Source organism: Pimephales promelas, chromosome 13 (genome assembly GCF_988280905.1).
Source record: "Pimephales promelas chromosome 13, fPimPro1.hap1.1, whole genome shotgun sequence".
In the NCBI taxonomy this organism is placed as follows: Eukaryota; Metazoa; Chordata; class Actinopteri; order Cypriniformes; family Leuciscidae; genus Pimephales; species Pimephales promelas.
In genome coordinates this window covers 20,817,843-20,838,285 of record NC_142781.1, presented here as the reverse complement: position 1 = coordinate 20,838,285, position 20,443 = coordinate 20,817,843, and the positions used below count along the sequence as shown (strand labels likewise).

The window sequence follows — 20,443 nt, the reverse complement described above, 5'->3', positions numbered from 1 at the left end:
ATGGGCACTATTAAACATATGAAAAAAAAATTGTATAGCTAATTAAAATAGTCAAATTGAGTTGAAATAAGGAAGGATGCTAAAGTTTACTGATTTACACAGATTTGTGTTTTCTGTTGCTAAACATTAATATCTCTCTAAGCTTTTCTTACCTTTTTGCAATAAAAACAGATAAGATGGTGATGTGAAGTCACATGCATTGACCTTGTATGGAATGAGCATATGCGGGAATACAAAGTTTATATATAAAATAAGAGAAACATTAGTGCCTTTGTTACAAATCCATAGATAGCCTACATTGCATTCTATTACGTTTTTCATGACGCTTTTCCTTTATTCCATTTACAATTTCACCTCAAAGTCACATAATTTAATTACGGCTGTCAAATGATTAATCGTGATTATTCCCATCCAAAATAAAAGTTTTTGTTTACATAATACAAGTGGGTGCACTGTGTATAATTCTTTTACACACACACGCACACATATATATTCAAGAAATATTTTCATGTACATAGGTAATATAGATTTATAGATAATTTATATTATATATAAATATAAATATTTTCTATATAAATAATTTTTTTTTAAAATATGCATTAATGTGTGTGTGTGTGTGTGTGTGTGTGTGTGTGTGTGTGTGTGTGTGTGTGTGTGTGTTTATATATATACAAAATAATTATACACAGTGCAATCACATATATTATGTAAACACAAACTTTTATTTTGGATGTGACTAATCGTGATTAATCATTTGACAGCCCTAAATTTAATAACATTACAGCATATTTGAGTTCAAGAAATAAGCCAAAAATACATTTTCTGTTGGAACTGCTCACCAGGATATGGGACGGCCTGGTGGAAGCAATCCTTGACTGACGTGACACTGGACTTTAAACCATGACAGCCTGCAGATTCTCATTTGGGCCAGGGGCCTTTAACCTGTCCCTGCTATTTCAGCCACTGTGACCTTGCAGTTTAGGCAAAAATAGGAAAGATAAATATTAGCTTGAGACATTTTTAGTAAGAAGGTCCAGGGCAAATGCACTGATAAATGAAGCCAATGTGAGTAACTAGTCAACAAAGAATTTTGAGATATTTATTTAATAAAACACACACGTACTATGCTCCAGCTACACTGTAAACGGGTACATAGATTGTATACAATCTATGTACCCCGTGTAGGGTTAATAATGTATTTAATATAATGAGCCTGGGGTATAGTATTAAAGTAGGTTTAGCTTTATTTTAACCTGCTGATTGCCCCAGTTACATCCAATCCCAGTTAAATGCCTTTATTTGGTATGAGACAGTGTATATATTGTGTAAACTTGCAGTAAACCATTGACAGGTTAACTGGACGACTAACCTTCTTAAAGTAGGAGGAGATTTACAACCTGTCTTTGAACCTGTGATAGTGGTCACATGACAAAAATAAAACACTTGAGGCCGAGGAATGGCCATGGCTTTGATCAACACAAATATTGCCAATCAGTGCACTTTCACATTGATGATGAACATATTACAGAGATCAGTAAGATTGCAAGCAACTTTACTGAATTTCGAAAATCAACCAGGAAATCAGTGTAGTTACCTAATCTCCAAAAAAGGGACTGAAGTGGGACTGAAAGCCCTGGCTAATGATTAAGCTGTCTGTCAAATGTACTGTGTACAGTGAAGCAGTTGAAAGCATTCCAGTCTCTGCCTTCCACGAGAGAAAGCAACTGAATTACGAACAAGAAACATGCCCACCAGCCGCGGCTTCCACAACAGGTGAGAGAGTCGAACTATTTGTGTTTTTAATATATTTCATGCACATTTCTATGCCGAAATGATGATATCTGTCTATCTTGCATAAATGAACAAAGCAAAATATGGTTACACTTTATTTTAAGGTGTCCTTGTAACAGGCTACATGTACATGTACCATGCTACTATTGGGTTAGTAACATGTAACATGTACATGTAACATGTAAAAAGGACACTGTAAAATAAAGTGTTACCCAAATTAATATAACTTTGTTTGAGGTTATATTTAAACAGTTAAATCATATCCAGCATCTCTTTAAAAAAGAAAGAGCAATGTATAATTTAGACACAGAAATAAATGAATTTTGAAGACGTGTATTATATGATGAAGTGTTGTATCCTGAGACTGCAGGTTAATTGTGTTGGGGCAATAAAAGGCTCCGCACACACACATTAAACATGATATCAGATTTCAACATGTCACTTTTTTCAATTATATTTTGAACTCACATTGCCATATGTATCATAATATACCTTCAAATAAAGTTCTTTTCATCAAAAGCAAATTTTAGTTCAGTAGCGGCATATTTCAAATCCTGATGTATTGGAAGGGCGCCTGATATTGCGTCATCAAGTATGAGTAAAACACAGGTGTGTCAGACAGCTAAATTTAGATTTTGTACGTGCTCATCTACACATAGTCAGACTATATCTAATCGTGCAATACATTTTGTAACAAAAAGCAGGTTTTATCTTGAGATGAATATATGTTTTTATTCCAGTCCACCCAGAATTTCAAAAGAAAATCAGTGGTAATGAATTATCATTCAACTCCATGATGATTTTAAACACCAGCCCTGCATTGTGATTTAAAGTCTTGAAGGAAAGGGTGAACATAAACTCCACAGTATTGCATTTCAATAACTGCATCTCTCACTTTTGAAGGTCCTCTCTACACTCAAAGATAAGATGTCAAGGTCAGCCACACAATCTTCACGTGAACAAAAGAGAGGTGAATACATATTAGTAAACAGTCTTCCTATTTTAAGTATTTTTCTAATTAAATATTAGTCATTCCATCATTTCCAATTAGAAAAATTAATAATTTCCAATTAGAAATATAGCCTACATTTCAGTGTATTTCAATACAATCCTAAAAAATTAAACAATCCTAGAAATAAATGACAATCCAGTTTTTTCTTAAGTATATAATCTCTTCATTTAATATTTGCAGGATTTGCCAAAAATTTGGTTACCAGCTGGCAACAGGGATGTCCACTGTCCCGTGTGTTTACAGAGCGCCAGTTATCCTGTAGAGACAAACTGTGGACATCTTTTCTGTGGTGCGTGTCAACCGACTGCAAAATACATCTTGCAAAAATACAAAAAACAAAACAAAAACAATTACTAGGATGTCAGATCATTATGTTAATGTTGATCATACATTCTGGTTCACTTAGTTGCATAAACATATCCATTATGTTAGCAGTTAGTTAGTCAAGTCAGTCTTGCAATTGCTAAATTAGACCAATGTTGATCATTACATTCTGGTTCACTTAAGGTTGACGCTAGTAACTGGGGCCATGTTGCATAAACATATCCTTTATGTTAGCAGTTAGTTAGTCAAGTCAGTCTTGCTATTGCTAAATTAGACCAATCTACGGTTTTATGTAAATCTACTCCAAAAAAGAAGAAAATTGGATGGTTAACTTGTAAGATTAGTTTTAGCAGTCTATGCAACCGGCTTCTGGTCTGCTGCGCGAGAGCAGATGAGCCTTTACTACCCGGTCATGTGACTCTCGACCATAGTTACGAAAGCAGTGCCTCACACCTGACACAGATCACGTGAATACACTCAGACAATTTTTAGATTTACGTTAATAGCAAACTACAAGGTTAGTTCAAAATTAAAAACGTTGTATCACCACATTGTAATTCTCGCCACTTTAAATAAGCTCAATAAAGAGACTGAAATAAAGAGCAGCAAAGATACAAGCAATAAAATTAGTCATAAAAAGGTAGTGAACCTGAACAATTAATTTATATTAAATAATAACTTTTAGAAAAAAGAAAAAAAATTCCATCTACTTGGAAATGCTAGATTTACATGAATCAAAACAAGGGATTGAATATAGCTTGGCAATAAACCATATTTTTGTATGATTTTAACATGATGTGAATAATGGAATCCGAATTACATTTCTGAATCATCAAAGTCAATGTATTGCTATGGAAAATAAAATCTAAGGCATCAAAAAAAAAAAAAAATATCCTAAACTATTGCAAATAAATACATTTCTATTTGCCAAAAAGACAATTTAATTGAGTTGTCCCAACTCAGTTTGGGCCAATGTAATTGAGTTGGCACATAGTAAAGGAGAGGCCAATGCTTATGTGTCTTCTGTTTCTTTCCCTCTCTAGGACCATGTCTGATATCTTACTGGAAACATTGCTCCTTGTTAGATGCCATCAACTGTCCTTTGTGCAGACAGACGGTAAGAGATGAAGTCTCTGTAAGAGATTCTTAGCTGATGCAGTCTCAAAAAAAAAAAAAAAAGAAAAAAAGAGATAGATTAACTTTCATCATATTTGGTTATCTTTTTCTCTGATTTATTTGTTATCTTTATTCTTTACACTCAGGTGAATAAGATGTGCCGTCTCTTCAGCGAGAACAGAGCTGACTGTAAAGAGAGAGAAGTGCTGAGACATGTCAGAGACTATAACAAGCGCCACTCTGGAGCACCAAGACAGGTAAATACTTAGTGAGAGCATGTTCTGTTTCACTCTACAAAGGCATTCACATAAATGTCATATAAGCACTACAATGCAATTGTAGTAGCTCGGCACGGCCTACAGTCAGCATCTGCGTTGTGTGTACTGCGCATGCTGTAAAAGACAGGTGACAGTTGACCAAACATAATTATACAACCTTTCTTTTTTGTTGACTAGCTCGTGCCGCTCCCGGTAAATCAATGCAGTGAGCATTATTACTTCTCAGCAGAGTTTATCATTTTATTTGCTATGGACTATATCACATCACCACACCTTTTTGGGTTCCTGATTCCTCAAAGGTTGTGAAACCACAGGCCAGAAAAGGCATTGTTGCCTACAGTTTGATGACACTCACGCATATGTTTTTATTGTTTAGATTCACGTCACACACTGATATCACACGTGCTTGGTCATATGTTGCAATATGATTGTCATCATTTTATTTCTAGGTTAAGGACTACCTGTGTGATACACCTCTCTTTCTGCTCTTGCTGGTGAGATGGCTGGGGAACATGGGCAGCCTGGTGTGGCTGTTTCTCTTGAGGGTGGCTGTGTGTGGATTTGGTGCTGCCATGTCCTTGGCCTCCCCTCTGGAGACTCTTCCTGGGCCGTTGAGCAGTGTGCTGGGCACCCTGGATGATTTTGTAGTGGTCTTCCTTCTACTCATCTCTATTGTTAACATCAACCAACAGATGGGGCCACAGAGGACAGGAACACGCTCAGTCACACAGGGTGTGCTGACCGACGCCTTGTAGAGGACAATGCTTACTAGCATGTTGAAATTACACTAATCAACCTTGTTGGCAAAGGTTAACCGTGTTATGACCTGCTGCACTTTGGACTTAGTGATCATGGAGTTTTGATGTTATAAAACCAGGCAATTTAAAGTGTTTTATTAAAGACAGATTGTACATAATAAATGTAAAGTGCTTTTGTAAATATTAAAGTTTTTAATAAATACTTATTTATATAGTTTGTGTTTAATCGCTTAACTTCCACACAAAGGAAACTGAGACAGAAACATTTAATCAAGATTGTTTTAATACTTTGAAAGCATTTGAGGTTTCCTCAATATAGCTTTTTTCAGTGGAATGTTAATAATTTCTGGAATGTATATTTTGGATTTTTAAAATAAAAAAAAATTGTCCATTACATTTTTATTATATCTTAATGCAATTCAAACAGCTCTATGCATATGTTGAGCCACCAGTTTTCACCAGGAATCTGCATGTTAATTCTACCAAAGTACATACATACAATAAACCAGATCTGAATTATAAATATGTATGAATGTAAGATTTCCAAAAGCCAGTCCAAGATCATGCAAAATTATCTAATGACTCTCCAAGTCAAGAGGATTAATAAGTTGGCTAGTCTGCCTATTTGTTTATCATCTATCACAAATGTACAGTAGCATATCTCTATGAGTTCTGACACCAGACTGCTGCATTACGGAACATGCTAAGCCACGGTGAGGGTTCCAGTGATCTGCGGAGGTGGCGAGGGGCCCAAGCCCACTGCCAGCCCAGCACGGCCCGCTCCGGATGGGGCATCATGGCCAGGTGGCGTCCATCTGCAGAGCAGATGCCTGCCACACCTTGTGCGGAACCATTAGGGTTCATGGGATAGATTTCAGTAGGGGTGCCCGAGTCATCCACATAGCGAAGAGGAGCTAAAGAGGCGCTTGTCAGCTTCCGCTGAGCCTCGGGAGAACGAAACTGCATCAGACCTGTGGAACAAAAGAGAGGTGTTTTTAAATGTCACAAAACAGGAACAACACACACTGAAGAGTTTTAGCCTTTGTTAAAGGATTAGTTCACCTGAACAGTGAACATTTTTCTAATAATTTACTCAACCCAATGCAATCCAAGATATCCATGTCTTTCTTTCCTCATTGGAAGAGAAAATCATTTTTTTTGTGGAATATTTCCTTTAATGTGATGTAGTTCCCGGCGTGTTGCAGATTAGCTCAATCCAAACAATTTTAGTGAAAAAGTATATATTTACACACCCTTTTTTGTGGAAAATGACCTATTGTTTCGCTAGTTAAGAGACGCTCTTCCTCAGCTGCGATCATGCAGAGCCGGTAGATGCATCTCAAAGACCTTTTTATTTTTGAGGTGAACTAATCCAAATACACAAATACACCAGTCAAGTACAGTGTTACAATGGACAGATTTCTAACCTTCTCCATGAGCGACCCAAACACCCAGAGCAGAGCCCTCCATTCCCTTGAGCATGATGGCCGGAGAGGGCAGGATGCCCACACTCACAAACCTAGATTCGAACCGGCCAGACTTGTTATGGGTCAGAGTAACATCAGAACCTGCAATTGAAATGAATAATAAAATAAAATAAAATAAAACAATCTATTATTATTTTACAAACTATAAAATTATATATATATATATATATATATATATATATATAATAAAATATAAAATAAATAAATAAAATAATAAATACATAATATTATATATAATAAAAAAATAAATACAGTGAAAGTAGTTAGAGAAAAGAAAGTGAGGAAATTCTTGAGGCTGTGGATGAGACTAAAAGTTTTCTCTCTCACCTCCATCCTCTCTTTCACCCACCCAGCCCAGCAAAGCCAGAAGCTGACACCCGTTACACACTCCTAGACTCAGCGTGTCTTTACGGTTGCGGAATCGCTCAAACTCCTCACGAGCCTTGGGGTTAAAGGTCACAGTTGCAGCCCACCCTGAATAATAAGAAAAAGTTAAAGCATCTGATCCTCAGCTGGAGAACAAGTGCCAACAAACACTCAATTTCAGTATGCAGAATGGCAAGGCCAATATGAAATGACCTACGAGTTGGTTTTTGCCAATCTAAAGCCATTGAAACAGTCAATGGTGGGGATGCTTGTTATTATATAGAAGAACTATCATACAGTTCAGCAGTGATAAGTAAGAGTGCCGCAACATGCAATAGTGTGATTTTCACCTTTAGCTGACCCCAGCACATCTGCATAGCTGAAACCACCCACAAACACCACGGCTCGGAAGGGGTCAAGGGTCGTGGAGCCTGAGCACAGGTCCTTCATTGTGACATCCCACACCTACAAATGGAAAAAAGTCCAAATAAAATCAAACTCAGTCTTGTTAACAGTTAACATTGTGGGAAAAAACTTAATTCTATTGTAATATCGAGTGTGATATTTAGGCATACGCTATAATAACATGTATAGGGCTACGTTAATGTATTTACATTTCAAAGCAACTGAAAATCATAATAATAATATAATTATAAATATTTTTTTCACAAAAAATGATCAAAAATACAGTAAAAGCAGCAACATTAATACAAGAATAACTGTATTATTTTAATGTATTTTAAAATGTAATTTATTCCTGTGATGGCTAAGCTGAATTTTTTGCATCATTACTATCATTTTTAGTGTCACGTGATCCTTCAGAAATCATTCTAATATGCTGATTTGGTGCTCAAGAAACATTTCTTGTTACCAATGTTTAAGTTATTCGACAACATAACTATTATTTTTTGGTGTTTATGTGCACCTTTACCTCGAATCCAGCCATGAACAGAGAAGCGGACATCTCTCTGTCTCCATTACTGCCTTCCTCTCTCACAACAGCTACGCAAGGTTTCCCTGAAACTAAAGCACAATCCAAATATCTTAATATACAGGTCAAGTATGAATAAAGGAAAGATACATGATTGTGAAATGAGTCCATGGTCTCACCAAGCTCTTTACTGATGGGTATTTGGGAGGGGTCAAAGGTGAGTTTGAGGTATGGCTGTGTGCGAGAAGCAAGCCCTTCTTCTTCTGCTTGGACACAGAGTGGATTAGCTTGCAGTCGTTCCAGCTGAAAACTAGTGCTTTCCCATATCGCCCTAAGTGTGGGTAGACGCTCATCCAGAACTTCCTGTCCACGCAGACTCACTCTGACCTACAAGACAGTAAGGACAAATAATCAGCAGTTATTGATCACTATGACCTACAAGACAGTCTGGAAAAGTAATCAGCAGTTATTGATCACATTTCATCGAAGTAATATCCCATTAGACTCCACTAATCCATGCATATGCTTTTAGATAAAAAGAGCTTAGCTCACCTTGGCATCAGGTCCAAAACCAGAAGTCGTACCAATTCTGTGACACAAGAGACCAGCATCTGTGTATCTCTGACAGACACTCGATGCATTGCTCTCGCACACCTCCAAAACCAAACCAAGCTCCTCTGAAAAAAGAGCCTCCATCACTGAAAAAGAGGAATGGGAAGATATATGTATATAGCCATGTTTTCATCCAAGTGGCAAATTTAATCTTGTGAAAAATATGAATATCGCAAAAACAATAATTGTGAATAAAGCAGCACTACTCTCCTGTTGGAGAGGTGTTGTTATTTTTAAATAGAAAAACAACTGTTAAATAGCTGAAATAGAATAAAATGTAAATATTACAGAAAAAAAAAAGAAGAAATTAAAGCTCAAAAGTAATATTTTTTAAAAAGAAACTAGTTAAATAAAATTACTAAAACAAACTAATTTTAAAATAAAAATGTTGATATAATAATTTATTTTTCTTTTTAATGCAATGCCTTTAATGCAATCACATACAAATCATGTTTACTATTTCACAAGAAAAATACGGAATTATATAAATGTAAACTTAAAGCTTATTGAAAATGTTAATAAATACTATAACAGTTTATAGATAATAAAATAACACTTTTCCAGAGAAACGAGCGAGTGTATATATTTTCTTGAGCATTTTGGAAGTTTTATTCACAATTTGGTATTTCTATGCAGACTGCAATAAAAATGTGGAAGTAAAACAGCTTATGATGGATGGCAAAAGTATCTTTAACAAAAAAGCATGAGCTTTTTCCAAAACATAAATCATATTTTTATTACCAACCGTCAACGCCTTCTAAAGGCAAGTCCACCTCCATCCCATGATTCCCTGCAAAGGCCATCTCCAGCAGACAGGAAATAAGCCCTCCATCACTGACATCATGTCCTGCAGTCAGCAGTCGATCTGCAATATAAAGTTTACATCAACAGATTGTACATAGATAAGATGCTGCTGCACCGAGTTTGGGAGCAGTAAACCCTGTTTCTAGATAAGTTAATGGATGTTTTTCTTAACAGCTTAGCTGCATATATAGAAGAAGAATGGTGCTGTTAATGTATTAATATATAAGACATAAAGCACATACTGACCCTGAATCAATGTCTGTGTGGTGTTGAAGCAAGCAGAAAGCTTGTCTGGCTGATCCAGATCAGGACTGCAGTCTCCGAGTTGCCCATAACACTGAGCTAAAGCAGAGCCGCCCAGCCTGTATTTACCTGAGCTCACAGGCACATACAGAAGCACACCTGAGAAAAGAAGAGAGTATTTAAAAAATGTACACAATAGTGCTCTGTTTTTGTCTGTAAAGATTCACAAAGTCCTAACCTTTGTCATCAGGGTTTTCCAGGTCAGGGGTCACAGTAGCTGTGATATCAGGACACACAGCATACACTGAGATAACCAAAGAGCCTAAAACACAAGGAGAGTAGTTTTTTTGTGCGATATAAAAAACAGAGGCAATATCTTACCTAGCATTATACAAAGGTAAGCACTATACACAGGTAAATGTCTGGTCAAATATTTAGCATACTATTCATAATATAATATACTAGTGAACTCTGCTCATAAAAACTACAGTAGCTGTAAATGATGTAAATGTACACAACAATGTAATATGCTTTTCTCAATGAATCCCTCACCTAAATCACGCAGTTAACACTGAATGCATTGGGTGGCGCTGTGGATGTGTGACGTCAATGTGATGAGAGATGATGGCATGTGCTTTCAGATGCATCCAAGTAAAATATTTTAATTAAATATATCCTAGTTCTTACTGGTATATTTGGTTATTTGAGTCATAATACAAAATATATTTTACATTTCATGAGTTTTCTGTGTCACATGATCATCTTTGATCAATGTTAACATTTATTTAGAAATATTAGTGAAATAGAAATATTTTGTGACATTATAAATGTCTTTAATTTAATGTGCTTACTGAATAAAAGTATTAATTTCTTAAAAAAAAAAAAATTGGGTTATTTTGTACTTAACCCAAACTTTTGCTTGGTGTATCTAAAATACATACATGTCATTCCTGTTGAAATTGCATTTTAAATGGCGACATGCACAAGACAGATACCTGGGGCCTTAACCGTTTCTCCACTGACACGTGCAGCCATGCTAAGTGAATCTTTTCCCCCATCCACAGCCACTCCCAACTGACCCATGACCTCACACATGGCCTGGCAGGCCTCCCAAAGACTCGCTCCCTCTCCTGGCAGCTTAGCAGCCCACATCCAGTTACCACTGCACTTTACGTCCTGTGAAGATAAGCACAGATATTTTTGGATGACAAAATGTACGTGCGTTTCAAATTACATGCTGTCACTTAACATGTTTAAAAATGCACATGAGTTTATTCACCTTGAGAGCAGTCACTCTTGCAAACACCAGGTTTGTGAGAGCTTCTCCCACAGCCATTCGAGCCCCAGCTGCCGGTGACACCAGCCCTTTGATTGGCTGTTCGCCTATCGCTGTGGCTGCACCCTGGAGGCTGAATGGAGACAGGGCAACAACAGCTACGTCAGCCAGCGGAGTGTGAAGAGGACCTACACACTGTTGCTGTGCAATCAGACCAGTCACAGATCGATCAACCTGGAAAAGAGGGGTTTTTATTTCATTTTAATTCATGTTTGTCAATTAAAAAATGCTGACATTTCAATAAACGCTATGGTTATTTTGGACATGTTGCATTCATTTTTTTTCTTTTTGAAATGCCTGTAAAATTAGATCAGACAATTACTGAATATATTTTTAAAAAAAATACATTAAAGATGGAAAGAAAACTTTAAATTCAAATGTCTGGATATACCTGGAAGTATATAAATAAGTACCACTGCAATAGACAACCTGGAAAAAGTCAAAGATTATTATGCATGTGCTAAAGAGGGACTATTATACCTTATTGGTGAGGTAGCGCTTGCTGGCCACAGCAGGCAGCCGCAAAACTCTCTGTAGAGCAGGAAGAACAGAGAGACCCGCAGGAAGAGAGAGAGGCTGCAGAGTCACAGCCATGTGCTCCAATACAAACTCCTGAAAATAGATAGTTAAATTCTCATTGACACATGTAGTACAAACTGAGCAGCGAGTGACTTATACATATGATCAAACATGCTTAATGTGTGAAACAAGGGTGTCGCTAACCCTTTTTACTACCACAATACTGAAATACTGCTGTACCCCAGTTTAATTACTCAAAAATCCTTGTCATTCAATAGAGATTACTGTATAATGACCTGGGAATCATTTTCCCTGACTATATTTCAGCAATCATGTTATGTGTTTTCAATGTGCTGTTAGGATTCAGATGATGCCAGATTACGGAATGAATCACATTTGATGTAATCTGTCAAACAGCTTTGCAACAAGTTCTGTATTTGATTGCATTTCAGTTTGATTCAATCGGACAGTTCACGCATTCAGTGAATTGTTTCCAGCGGTTTCTGACATTGAATAGTAACAGGACACTTTATAAAATGCCACATGAGGTGGATATTTACCTACAATACATTATAGGAAACAAAACTCGGAAATCTTGCATCATTTTTCAGAAATGAAGCAGATCTTAACTGTGCATGCAGCTTGTGAATAGGTAAAGACAAGTGATAGCCTATGTCCAGTTTTGTAAAAAAACTGGTAAATCCAAAAAATTGTAAATCCAGAAATGAATCCAGATTTCAAAGTCTGGACACTGCATTTAAAGGGGTGCACTCTACCACAATTTCAATTTCTCAGCATAGCTATTAATTAAAGGGGAGGTAAAAAGCATACAAGCTGCTCTATGTCTACCTTCTGTGGCATCTTTCCCAGGACCCAATCAAGCTCCAGATCCACAGGGCTCCGCCCACTGTCAAGCCCATCGGGCTGTTTACACAGGTCATCCACCAGCACGATCTATAGAGGGATGTATGCACATAATCAGAAAGTACAGAAAGTATCAAGAAGTGTCCAAAAGTACAGTGTGACTCACCTTGCCATCACCAGTTATCTTGCCAACAAAGTCAACAGGACACTTTTCCCTCTGACACACACTTTCGAGGAAGCTCCGGTCAGAGGGGCGGAGCAGCAGAGCATTACTCTCCTGATACTCCGCCCCCCACAGCTCCAAAACACTCAGGGTGGGGTCACCTCTCTGAGCATCAGGGCAAAACATGTATGTGATTGATATGAAACACTTTAACATTAAAATCAAGATACAGATATTTTAAAAAAAAATCTCACCTTAAACTTGCTAGTATAGATAATGGCACCAGCAGGTTCACTCAGCTCCTTTAACACGTTACCTACACAAATGATATGGTGTTTTTGAAGTCTAGGCTTGAGAAGAGAGCACATGGTGCTAAGCACATTTTATTTTTTGACCCCTACCGTTTCCTCCAGCACCCTGGTCATGAATGCTGCAGATGGGGTTTCCTTCCATTCGCTCTAGGCAGGCCCTGAGAGCCCGGTTCATCTTTTGCTCCATTTCAGCGTCTCCTCTCTGAACTGCTCCAAGATCCCTGGCACTGGAGTTATCACCTTGAACCTACAATAATACACACATTAAGTTGCATCATCGGACAGAATATGAATAATGATGCAATACACAAGCATGCCCTGTAAACACAAAGAAAGCACCTGCATTTTAGAGCAGCTAGTAAATTTATTTAATTAAAAATGTCGGTGTACCTGTACAGAAGACGCAGAACCTCCGCCAACACCAATCCTGTACACAGGACCTCCTATTTTCACCACCTCCATACCTGCCGAGGACAAGAGAGAAAAAAGAGAGGAATGAATAAAGAAAGTCTTTTGTGTTCAAAAGGTTTGGGGTCAGTAATACTTTTTGAAAGAAATTAATACTTCTATTCAGCATGAATGCATTAAATTGACCAAAAGTGGCAGTAAAGACATTAAACATTTCAAAGAAACACTGTTATTTTGAATTCATCAAACAATTCTGGAATGTTTTACACAAAAATATTAAACAGCACTATTAAAGGGTTAGTTCACCCCAAAACTAAAATTATGTCAATAATTACTCACCCTCATGTTGTTCCAACCTTGTAAGTAAATTAAGATAAGTGAGTAATTGAGTAATTTAAGTGAGTAATTACTGACAGAATTTTCGTTTTGGAGTGACACTGCCGAAAAATCAGCTTTGCCATCACAGGAATACATTTTAAAATATATTTAATAGAAAAACAGCTATTTTAACTTGTAATAATACTTCACAATTTTACCGTTTTTCTTTATAAAACAAAACAGATTAGTCAGATGTTGTCAATGGAGTCAATGATGGAGAGACTCAAGAAGTGATAACATGTAGAATGCAACAGGAGATTTCTGAATGGATAGTTGATGAATTTAGGTAGCTTATGTGAAGTTATCTTCTACTGTAGTCATTGATTAGCATATTCTGTCTTGATGATCTATAAATCATGTTCAGGGGCTGTTACATTGTGTTTTTATGTAAATTCTAGGGTTGGTGATGTCACTAACTCAGGAGGAAGCTTGTGTAGTTTCTAGTACTCCTTAAAAAGCAAATATCTCCCTTTGCTTTGAACTTTGAGCATTGGAACTTTGCAGATGTTGTTTATGCTCAAACAGCAACATTACACACTAACTAAAGTCAGAAAAGTGAAATCATAAATCAAGCACCCCTTTAAGTTTTTATTGAGGAAAACATACATGTGATACCCCTCAAAACCAACAGCAATTGTTTATATTATAATGGTTATATTTCTTTTCTCTTTTTGACACCTTTTTTGGTGTGCGCATTGATGCTTTGGCAATATTTTGTTTAACACCAAGGCTAATAAAATATGTTGAAACTGACTATGAAAGAGGGAAAAAGGAAAGGGAAACTCCAATGTAGGAGGATTTAAAAAAAATATGGTGCATCAGGTGTATCTTTTTCTCATGTACCTGGTGCAGCTTGTTCTTTCTCCACGTGCTGGTCTTCAATAGAGCCCAGCCCACCACTGAACATGATTGGTTTGATCCACTCCCGGCGTTCGCCGTTAGCCAAACGCATTCCAAAGGAACGAGCAAAGCCTTAATAGGAAATAAAATAACAAATTTAGATCTGTAAATCCAAGCCAATAACCACAAATAAACAGCCGCTAGATTTCACCTGCTAGAACTGGCTCCCCAAACTTATTGCCATAGTCAGAAGCTCCATCACTGGCCTCTATGGCCACCTGGAGCGGAGGAGCAAAGCTGGATGGGTACTCCCATCCTTCCTCCTCCCATGGGAGCACAAACCCTGAGAAGAGAGAAGATCCTGGCATGTGGAAGTGTGCTCACAAAACAAATACTGTATGGCAAAGAATGGACTGTGAACTGAGTTTTAAGGGCACTACTATTTAAATAAGTGGTAGAGGTTCATTCGTGAAACAGAACAAATGGATTAATAACTTACCTGGGATGTGCAGGTTACCAAAGCAGTACCCAGCAGTGCCTGCGATCACATGACCACCCTTTCCAGCGCTCTGCACATCTCTGATTCTCCCACCAGTACCTGTGGTAGCACCGCTAAACGGAGCAACACCTGGATGTAATAAACAGAATTTTATGACTCAAATATGAGCCACAGTATTGTTAGCTTATGCTAAAATTATTAATTAGATCATTATTATATATATATATATATATATATATAAACACCATATAAATAATACTAATACTAAAATATAGCATTACTGCTTATTGATAATGTTTTGAGTAATAGCTATTTTAATTCCAATTAAAATGAATTTAGGTTGACCTCTACACATGTAAAAAAAGCAAGCAGATTAAATGTGTATAGGATCAGACCAGTGGGGAAGTTGTGAGTCTCTGCTGTGAAGATGACATGTCTGGTAGCCTGTCTGGCTTTATATGGACTGGCCTGAGCAGGGTTTGTGGGATACATGCACTCCAGCTCCATGCCTTTAATACCACTACAAACACACAAGAACCACATAATGAGACTTCCTGCCATTCAAACGGGTTGACATTCACAGTGAAGCATCTAACCTGCTGTTGTCACAGAATTTGATGACATTGTTCTGGTTGCTATGGTGCTGAGTGCCCATAATGAGGCTGAAGAGCGTCTCCTTCTGCTCTTCTCCATCAATGATCATCCGCCCTCGGAAGAACCAATGGCGGCTGTGCTCACTGCAGGACAAACAGTGCACGAAGGTGTCATTGTTTATGCTATTGCAGTTGAAAGACACCCTTTCCTTTGGGGTTTATTGTCTGGAGACCACACACACCTGTTGGACTGAGCCAGATCAAAGCACTCTACACTGGTGGGATTCCTTTTCACTCTCTGGAAGAGTGCAGTGTAGTAGTCCAGATCCCAAGTGTCAAACGCCAACCCTGTTCATACACGCAGCGAGGCAAACCAGATAAATATGAAATGAAGAAAAACTTGATCAGAAACAAATACAAAACCAAAAGAAAACCTGCTAAACTGAACCTTTGCTGTTGCTAACCCAGGCAAGCTTTACAGAACGTCCTATAGGACCATAATCTTAAGTCATAACATTAGTGTAAGTGAACAACGCTTACTATTAACACTACATTGATTGATTAAGTTAATAACATTGACCAAGGCTGCATTTATCTGATCAACAATACATTAAAAACAGTAATATTGTGAAATATTATTACAATTTATTTAAATAACTGTTTTTTATATAAATATATTTTCAAATGTAATTTATTCCTGAGATGGCAAAGCTGAATTTTCAGCATCATGATCCTTCTGAAATCATTCTAATAAGCTGATTTGCTGCTCAACAAATTCTTATTAATTTATCAATGTGTTGTTATTGTAGAAAACAGTTCATATTTTTGTGGAAAACGTGATAGATTTTTAATACAGATAAATAAAGACTCATAAAAGAGTGACCGTTAAAAAAATCTATTTGACCTATTTGTTTTATTTCTAACTCAGTAGGCATTCACTCATCTCAGATACAAACACAGTGAGCTTTGTTGTAATCCAGCAGCTCACTTTGCCTCTCATACAGTCATACATGCCTTCCATTACACACCTCGTGATCTAATCAATTAGGCTCCCCTTATCTTGTGACATCTACTCTTCCTCTAATCATGTTAAGTGTCATGTGACCTTAAAATACTGGATGATTATGTGCAGAAGAAAGAGTTGCTGATCTCATCGCTGTGTACTGACAACACACTTTTTAGGCATTTCACTGAATCCCTATTCAAATACTCAGTCTCTTTACTCTATATGCATTATTTTCATTTTCATGTAATGAGACTAGTTAGGTTTATATCCTACTATAATGATGGAATGGTAAGTAGATGGCATTAAATGGTTATACTAGTAGTAGACAAATATGGGAATTTCTATTTCCCATATTCTTCTCTTCTGTTAACCTCTTCTGTTAACTGGCCAATTAGATGATGCAGATTAGCTGATACTCATGTCATGATGAAGGCCAAGTATAGGCTGATTAATCGGCCACTCACTAGGTAATACCATGGTACTCTAAGCTACTTCAAAGAAAATATTGTGCGTCAACCGCCCCCCTTTTTGATATTATCATTATCAAGTCACTTTTATATTAATGGAAATGTGGTACAGACTCCAAACACATCTCTTACCAAGTTCATCATTGACCTTCTCCAAGGCAGCACGACCTTTTCCCAGAATGTCCACCTCAAACACTTTTTGTGGCTGAATATCAATGGCGAATGATGTGATTGGTTGGGGGTAAACACATTCGGTCATACTGTCATACAAGCAGCAAATCAGTCTTTCAATCTCTTCGCCATTCACTACTCCAGTACGTCCTTCCTGGGGCTAGATGGGGATGAGAAAAGAGAGCTTTTAATCAAAACAGGTGAAAAGAACTCACTGAAACGGAAAGCTATTTAAAGCTATTGTCCTGACCTTGATGAGATGCCTGCGGGAAAGCTCCACTCTCGTCACCTGGTTCAGCCCCACACTTCGGCAGATGGACACGGCATTGGTGGACCAAGCAGTGGAAAAGTTCAACCTACAACGGTTAAGATATAATTGAAAGATGTGATATAAGTTGCATCAAAGTTTACAATGCCATACCATCAAGATAAAACAGTGGCAGAGGTTACCTGGGTCCAATCTCCACCAGTCGTGCCCCATCCGTTGGTTTTAGAGTGGGTTCCTCTGACAGACAGACAGAATAGGGGGGACTAAACAACCAGCGCAAAATACCTTTCTGCTCCATGTTTAAAGTGTCAGAGCCTGAGAGAGAAAAAGATGCAGATGAAGAGAAGAAAAATATGTGTATGGGGTTTAAATATTATCTAACAAAACATAAACTAAATTGTGTTGGATAATTTAGATGCTTTATAACTGAATCGATTTTTTTTCATAATTTATGAACTTCAACATTGGGATGTTATTGAACTGAAATGTGTCAACATTGAACAGACTAACTGAATAAAGAAACTATTGGCTTCTGTAGAGCTGTTCGTAGCTGGATTTAGTTTGCTTCATAAAAATTAGGTAACGCTATACAATAAGGTCCAATTAGTTAACAATAATTAATGCATTAACTATCATCAACTAACAGTTTGCAAGACATTTGTAACAGTATTTATTAATCTTTGTTAACTTCTTCATTGTTAGCTCAGGTTAGCTCATGTCCATTAAATATGAACAGATTTATTATTGAATAATTTATTATTAAATGTTAAAATTAACATAAACTATGATTGCTAAATCCTATTTAAAAGTATTTTTCATTGTTAGTTGATGTTAACTAATATAGTCAAATGAAAATGGAATCTTATTGTAAAGTGCTACCACAAATGAACCTTTTTTTTAACTAAATTGAACTGAATAATGATACTTGTCTTTTTAGAGCTGCTTTACAGGTGAAATTGTATTTGTTTCATAACTAAAGAACAACAATCTGTATTGTATTGGTATAAACAATTGCAAATTTACATGACATTCTCTCACCGTCCAGCTCTACATTGTAGCAAAGCTCTGTTGTTATAGTAACATCAGGATACAATTGTGCAATCCTTCTTAGGACTCTGCCCTCCCTGGTCTCCTCTCTCCGGTAGAAGCGCACAACGTCTGGCATGATCCTGACAGAAAGAGAGAGAGAAATAGAGAGAGAGAGAGCATCCATAAGAATGTGCTTCAAACTATTTTCACTCTGCATAATGGGGGACACTGGCACAGTAGGAAACATTTCCTGATCTACCTTTAACTTAATTTATCAGCAATTCAATAATAATAATAAAAAAAAAATCTCTGCTCAATCAGAAATTAAAGGAAAAAGCTTTATTGCCAATAGTGCTTACACAATTTTTTTTCTTGGTAATGAAGCTTACAGTGCACACATATAAAGACAACAACAAGACACATAATAACAAAATGAAAGAATAAAAGTATGAAAAAGTGTAATGATGCAGGTTAAGTTAGAATATACATTTACAGTTATGAACATATTATGGATAATATAAACAAATAAGAGTGCATTTATTGCACATTCCTTATGAAAAAAGTTTTAGACTGCTAGTAATGTAGTAATGATCTTTTATATGGAATGAGTATCAAGGGGTGAAGTCAGGGATCAAACAAATCATTTGGGGGCTGCATCGTTCACAAGGCAGGCAATTGAAATCTAGAGTAGAGGAGTCACCTATTAAGTTAAAAGAAAAGTTATTTACATGTTAATTGGTTAGATTTAAAAAGGCAACTTAACTTAAATTACACGAATAAATGAATACGGTAGTACCAAAAACACTCTCACATAGGCATTGTTTACAGTAAGGACATTAATGTTAAAGTACTGACTCAACAGTGAGACAGAGTTGTTGTGACATACTAACAGCCTGGTAATTATTTACGAACTTTTCGGTGCATGTTATATCTCACAGCCAGATAAAATAAGTAACGTTATTGTAATTGTAACTTAGCAAAACAATGTGTTTAGTTTTTTTTTTTTTTTTACTTTTCTGCTTCAAAATGGTGAACAAGTTTCTTACTTTTCGGTTGCTCAAGAAGTCCGCTGGTAGACTCGTCAATGTTATTGACTCCAGGTGATTGAATCTGATGTTGACCACTGCAGAAGCACAGCACACAGACCCACGTGTGGTTAAATCATGGGTTAAACACGAACCTTCCGCCGCCACAACGATCACCCTCTATGCGCATGCGCATTTCAATATGGACTTGATCCAGTTTGATCATAGGGTTTAATCGCCTATGTGTGGTTTGATCAGGTTATACATGTTTTGTTTATACCCATATAAATAGTACGGACAGTATGTCAAATGATTGGAAACAATACATGCTCATATAAATGAGCATAAAACCTATGAAAAAAATATATATTTATAAAATAGGGATAATAACTTAATAACTTGTTATTAATGAGGGTGGGAAATTGAGCACACACACTTCACTGACATTGTTTTTGTTTGTAAGTACTCTACCATTAGCTAATTCTTTAATATTAGGGCGAAAATTGTTCATTGTAGGACAGCCGTAACTTATTAAATTGTATTATTTAGATTCACACGGTGTTAGTCGTGTGTGTAAATGAGTTTATTTTTTTCTCTAATGTTTAAATCGCCACAGTTTTAACATAAAATAATGAATTTACTGAATAAGAAACCGCATACTCTACGTACAACTTTTAACTTTTCTTTCTATTGCAGAAATAGTCAAAGTAAAAAAAAAAAAAAGCTAAAATAGCTACAGTAGTATGGTAGAATGCGGTTCCGAATTCAGAAATACTGTATAATAATTGTTCAGTTTTCATATCATCAGCCAGTCAGAGTAATCGTTGTTGATAGTAGACAGCCA

At 36.7% G+C, this 20,443-nt stretch overlaps 2 protein-coding genes across 2 annotated transcripts; one reads left to right on the top strand and one right to left on the bottom strand.

Moving 5' to 3' along the window:
- Positions 1-1,665: 1,665 nt before the first annotated feature.
- LOC120493986 (E3 ubiquitin-protein ligase RNF170) lies at positions 1,666-5,493 on the top strand. Its single transcript, XM_039693036.2, has 6 exons — positions 1,666-1,773; positions 2,695-2,761; positions 2,984-3,092; positions 4,171-4,244; positions 4,390-4,500; positions 4,971-5,493. Exons 1-6 carry the CDS (start codon positions 1,745-1,747, stop codon positions 5,274-5,276), a joined length of 696 nt encoding a protein of 231 aa, XP_039548970.2. The 5' UTR covers positions 1,666-1,744; the 3' UTR covers positions 5,277-5,493.
- A 51-nt stretch (positions 5,494-5,544) lies between these two features.
- pfas (phosphoribosylformylglycinamidine synthase) lies at positions 5,545-19,769 on the bottom strand. The gene is made up of 29 exons (XM_039693034.2): positions 19,621-19,769; positions 18,584-18,714; positions 17,728-17,860; positions 17,528-17,633; positions 17,239-17,437; positions 15,876-15,981; positions 15,637-15,777; positions 15,436-15,560; positions 15,041-15,169; positions 14,753-14,884; positions 14,545-14,673; positions 13,306-13,379; positions 13,006-13,162; positions 12,859-12,920; positions 12,608-12,769; positions 12,427-12,531; positions 11,539-11,670; positions 11,002-11,232; positions 10,718-10,898; positions 9,961-10,044; positions 9,726-9,881; positions 9,421-9,540; positions 8,616-8,761; positions 8,243-8,450; positions 8,064-8,155; positions 7,483-7,597; positions 7,094-7,240; positions 6,707-6,847; positions 5,545-6,250 (listed from the first exon to the last, which is right to left on the bottom strand). The coding sequence occupies exons 2-29, from the start codon at positions 18,708-18,710 to the stop codon at positions 5,943-5,945; spliced, it is 3,948 nt and encodes a 1,315-aa protein (XP_039548968.2). The 5' UTR covers positions 18,711-18,714; positions 19,621-19,769; the 3' UTR covers positions 5,545-5,942.
- Between the last annotated feature and the right edge of the window lie 674 nt (positions 19,770-20,443).

Bases quoted from the DNA above. Each gene is read 5' to 3' on its own strand.
- LOC120493986 (XM_039693036.2), top strand. From the start codon at position 1,745: ATGCCCACCAGCCGCGGCTTCCACAACAG. The intron at 1,774-2,694 runs GTGAGAGAGTCG...TCACTTTTGAAG, and splicing joins AGCCGCGGCTTCCACAACAG to GTCCTCTCTACACTCAAAGA. The intron at 4,501-4,970 runs GTAAATACTTAG...TTTTATTTCTAG, and splicing joins ACTCTGGAGCACCAAGACAG to GTTAAGGACTACCTGTGTGA.
- pfas (XM_039693034.2), bottom strand. From the start codon at position 18,710: ATGCCAGACGTTGTGCGCTTCTACCGGAGAGAGGAGACCAGGGAGGGC. The intron at 17,861-18,583 runs GTGAGAGAATGT...TTTCTCTCTCAG, and splicing joins CTACAATGTAGAGCTGGACG to GCTCTGACACTTTAAACATG. The intron at 17,438-17,527 runs GTCAGGACAATA...ATCCCCATCTAG, and splicing joins CCCGCAGGCATCTCATCAAG to CCCCAGGAAGGACGTACTGG.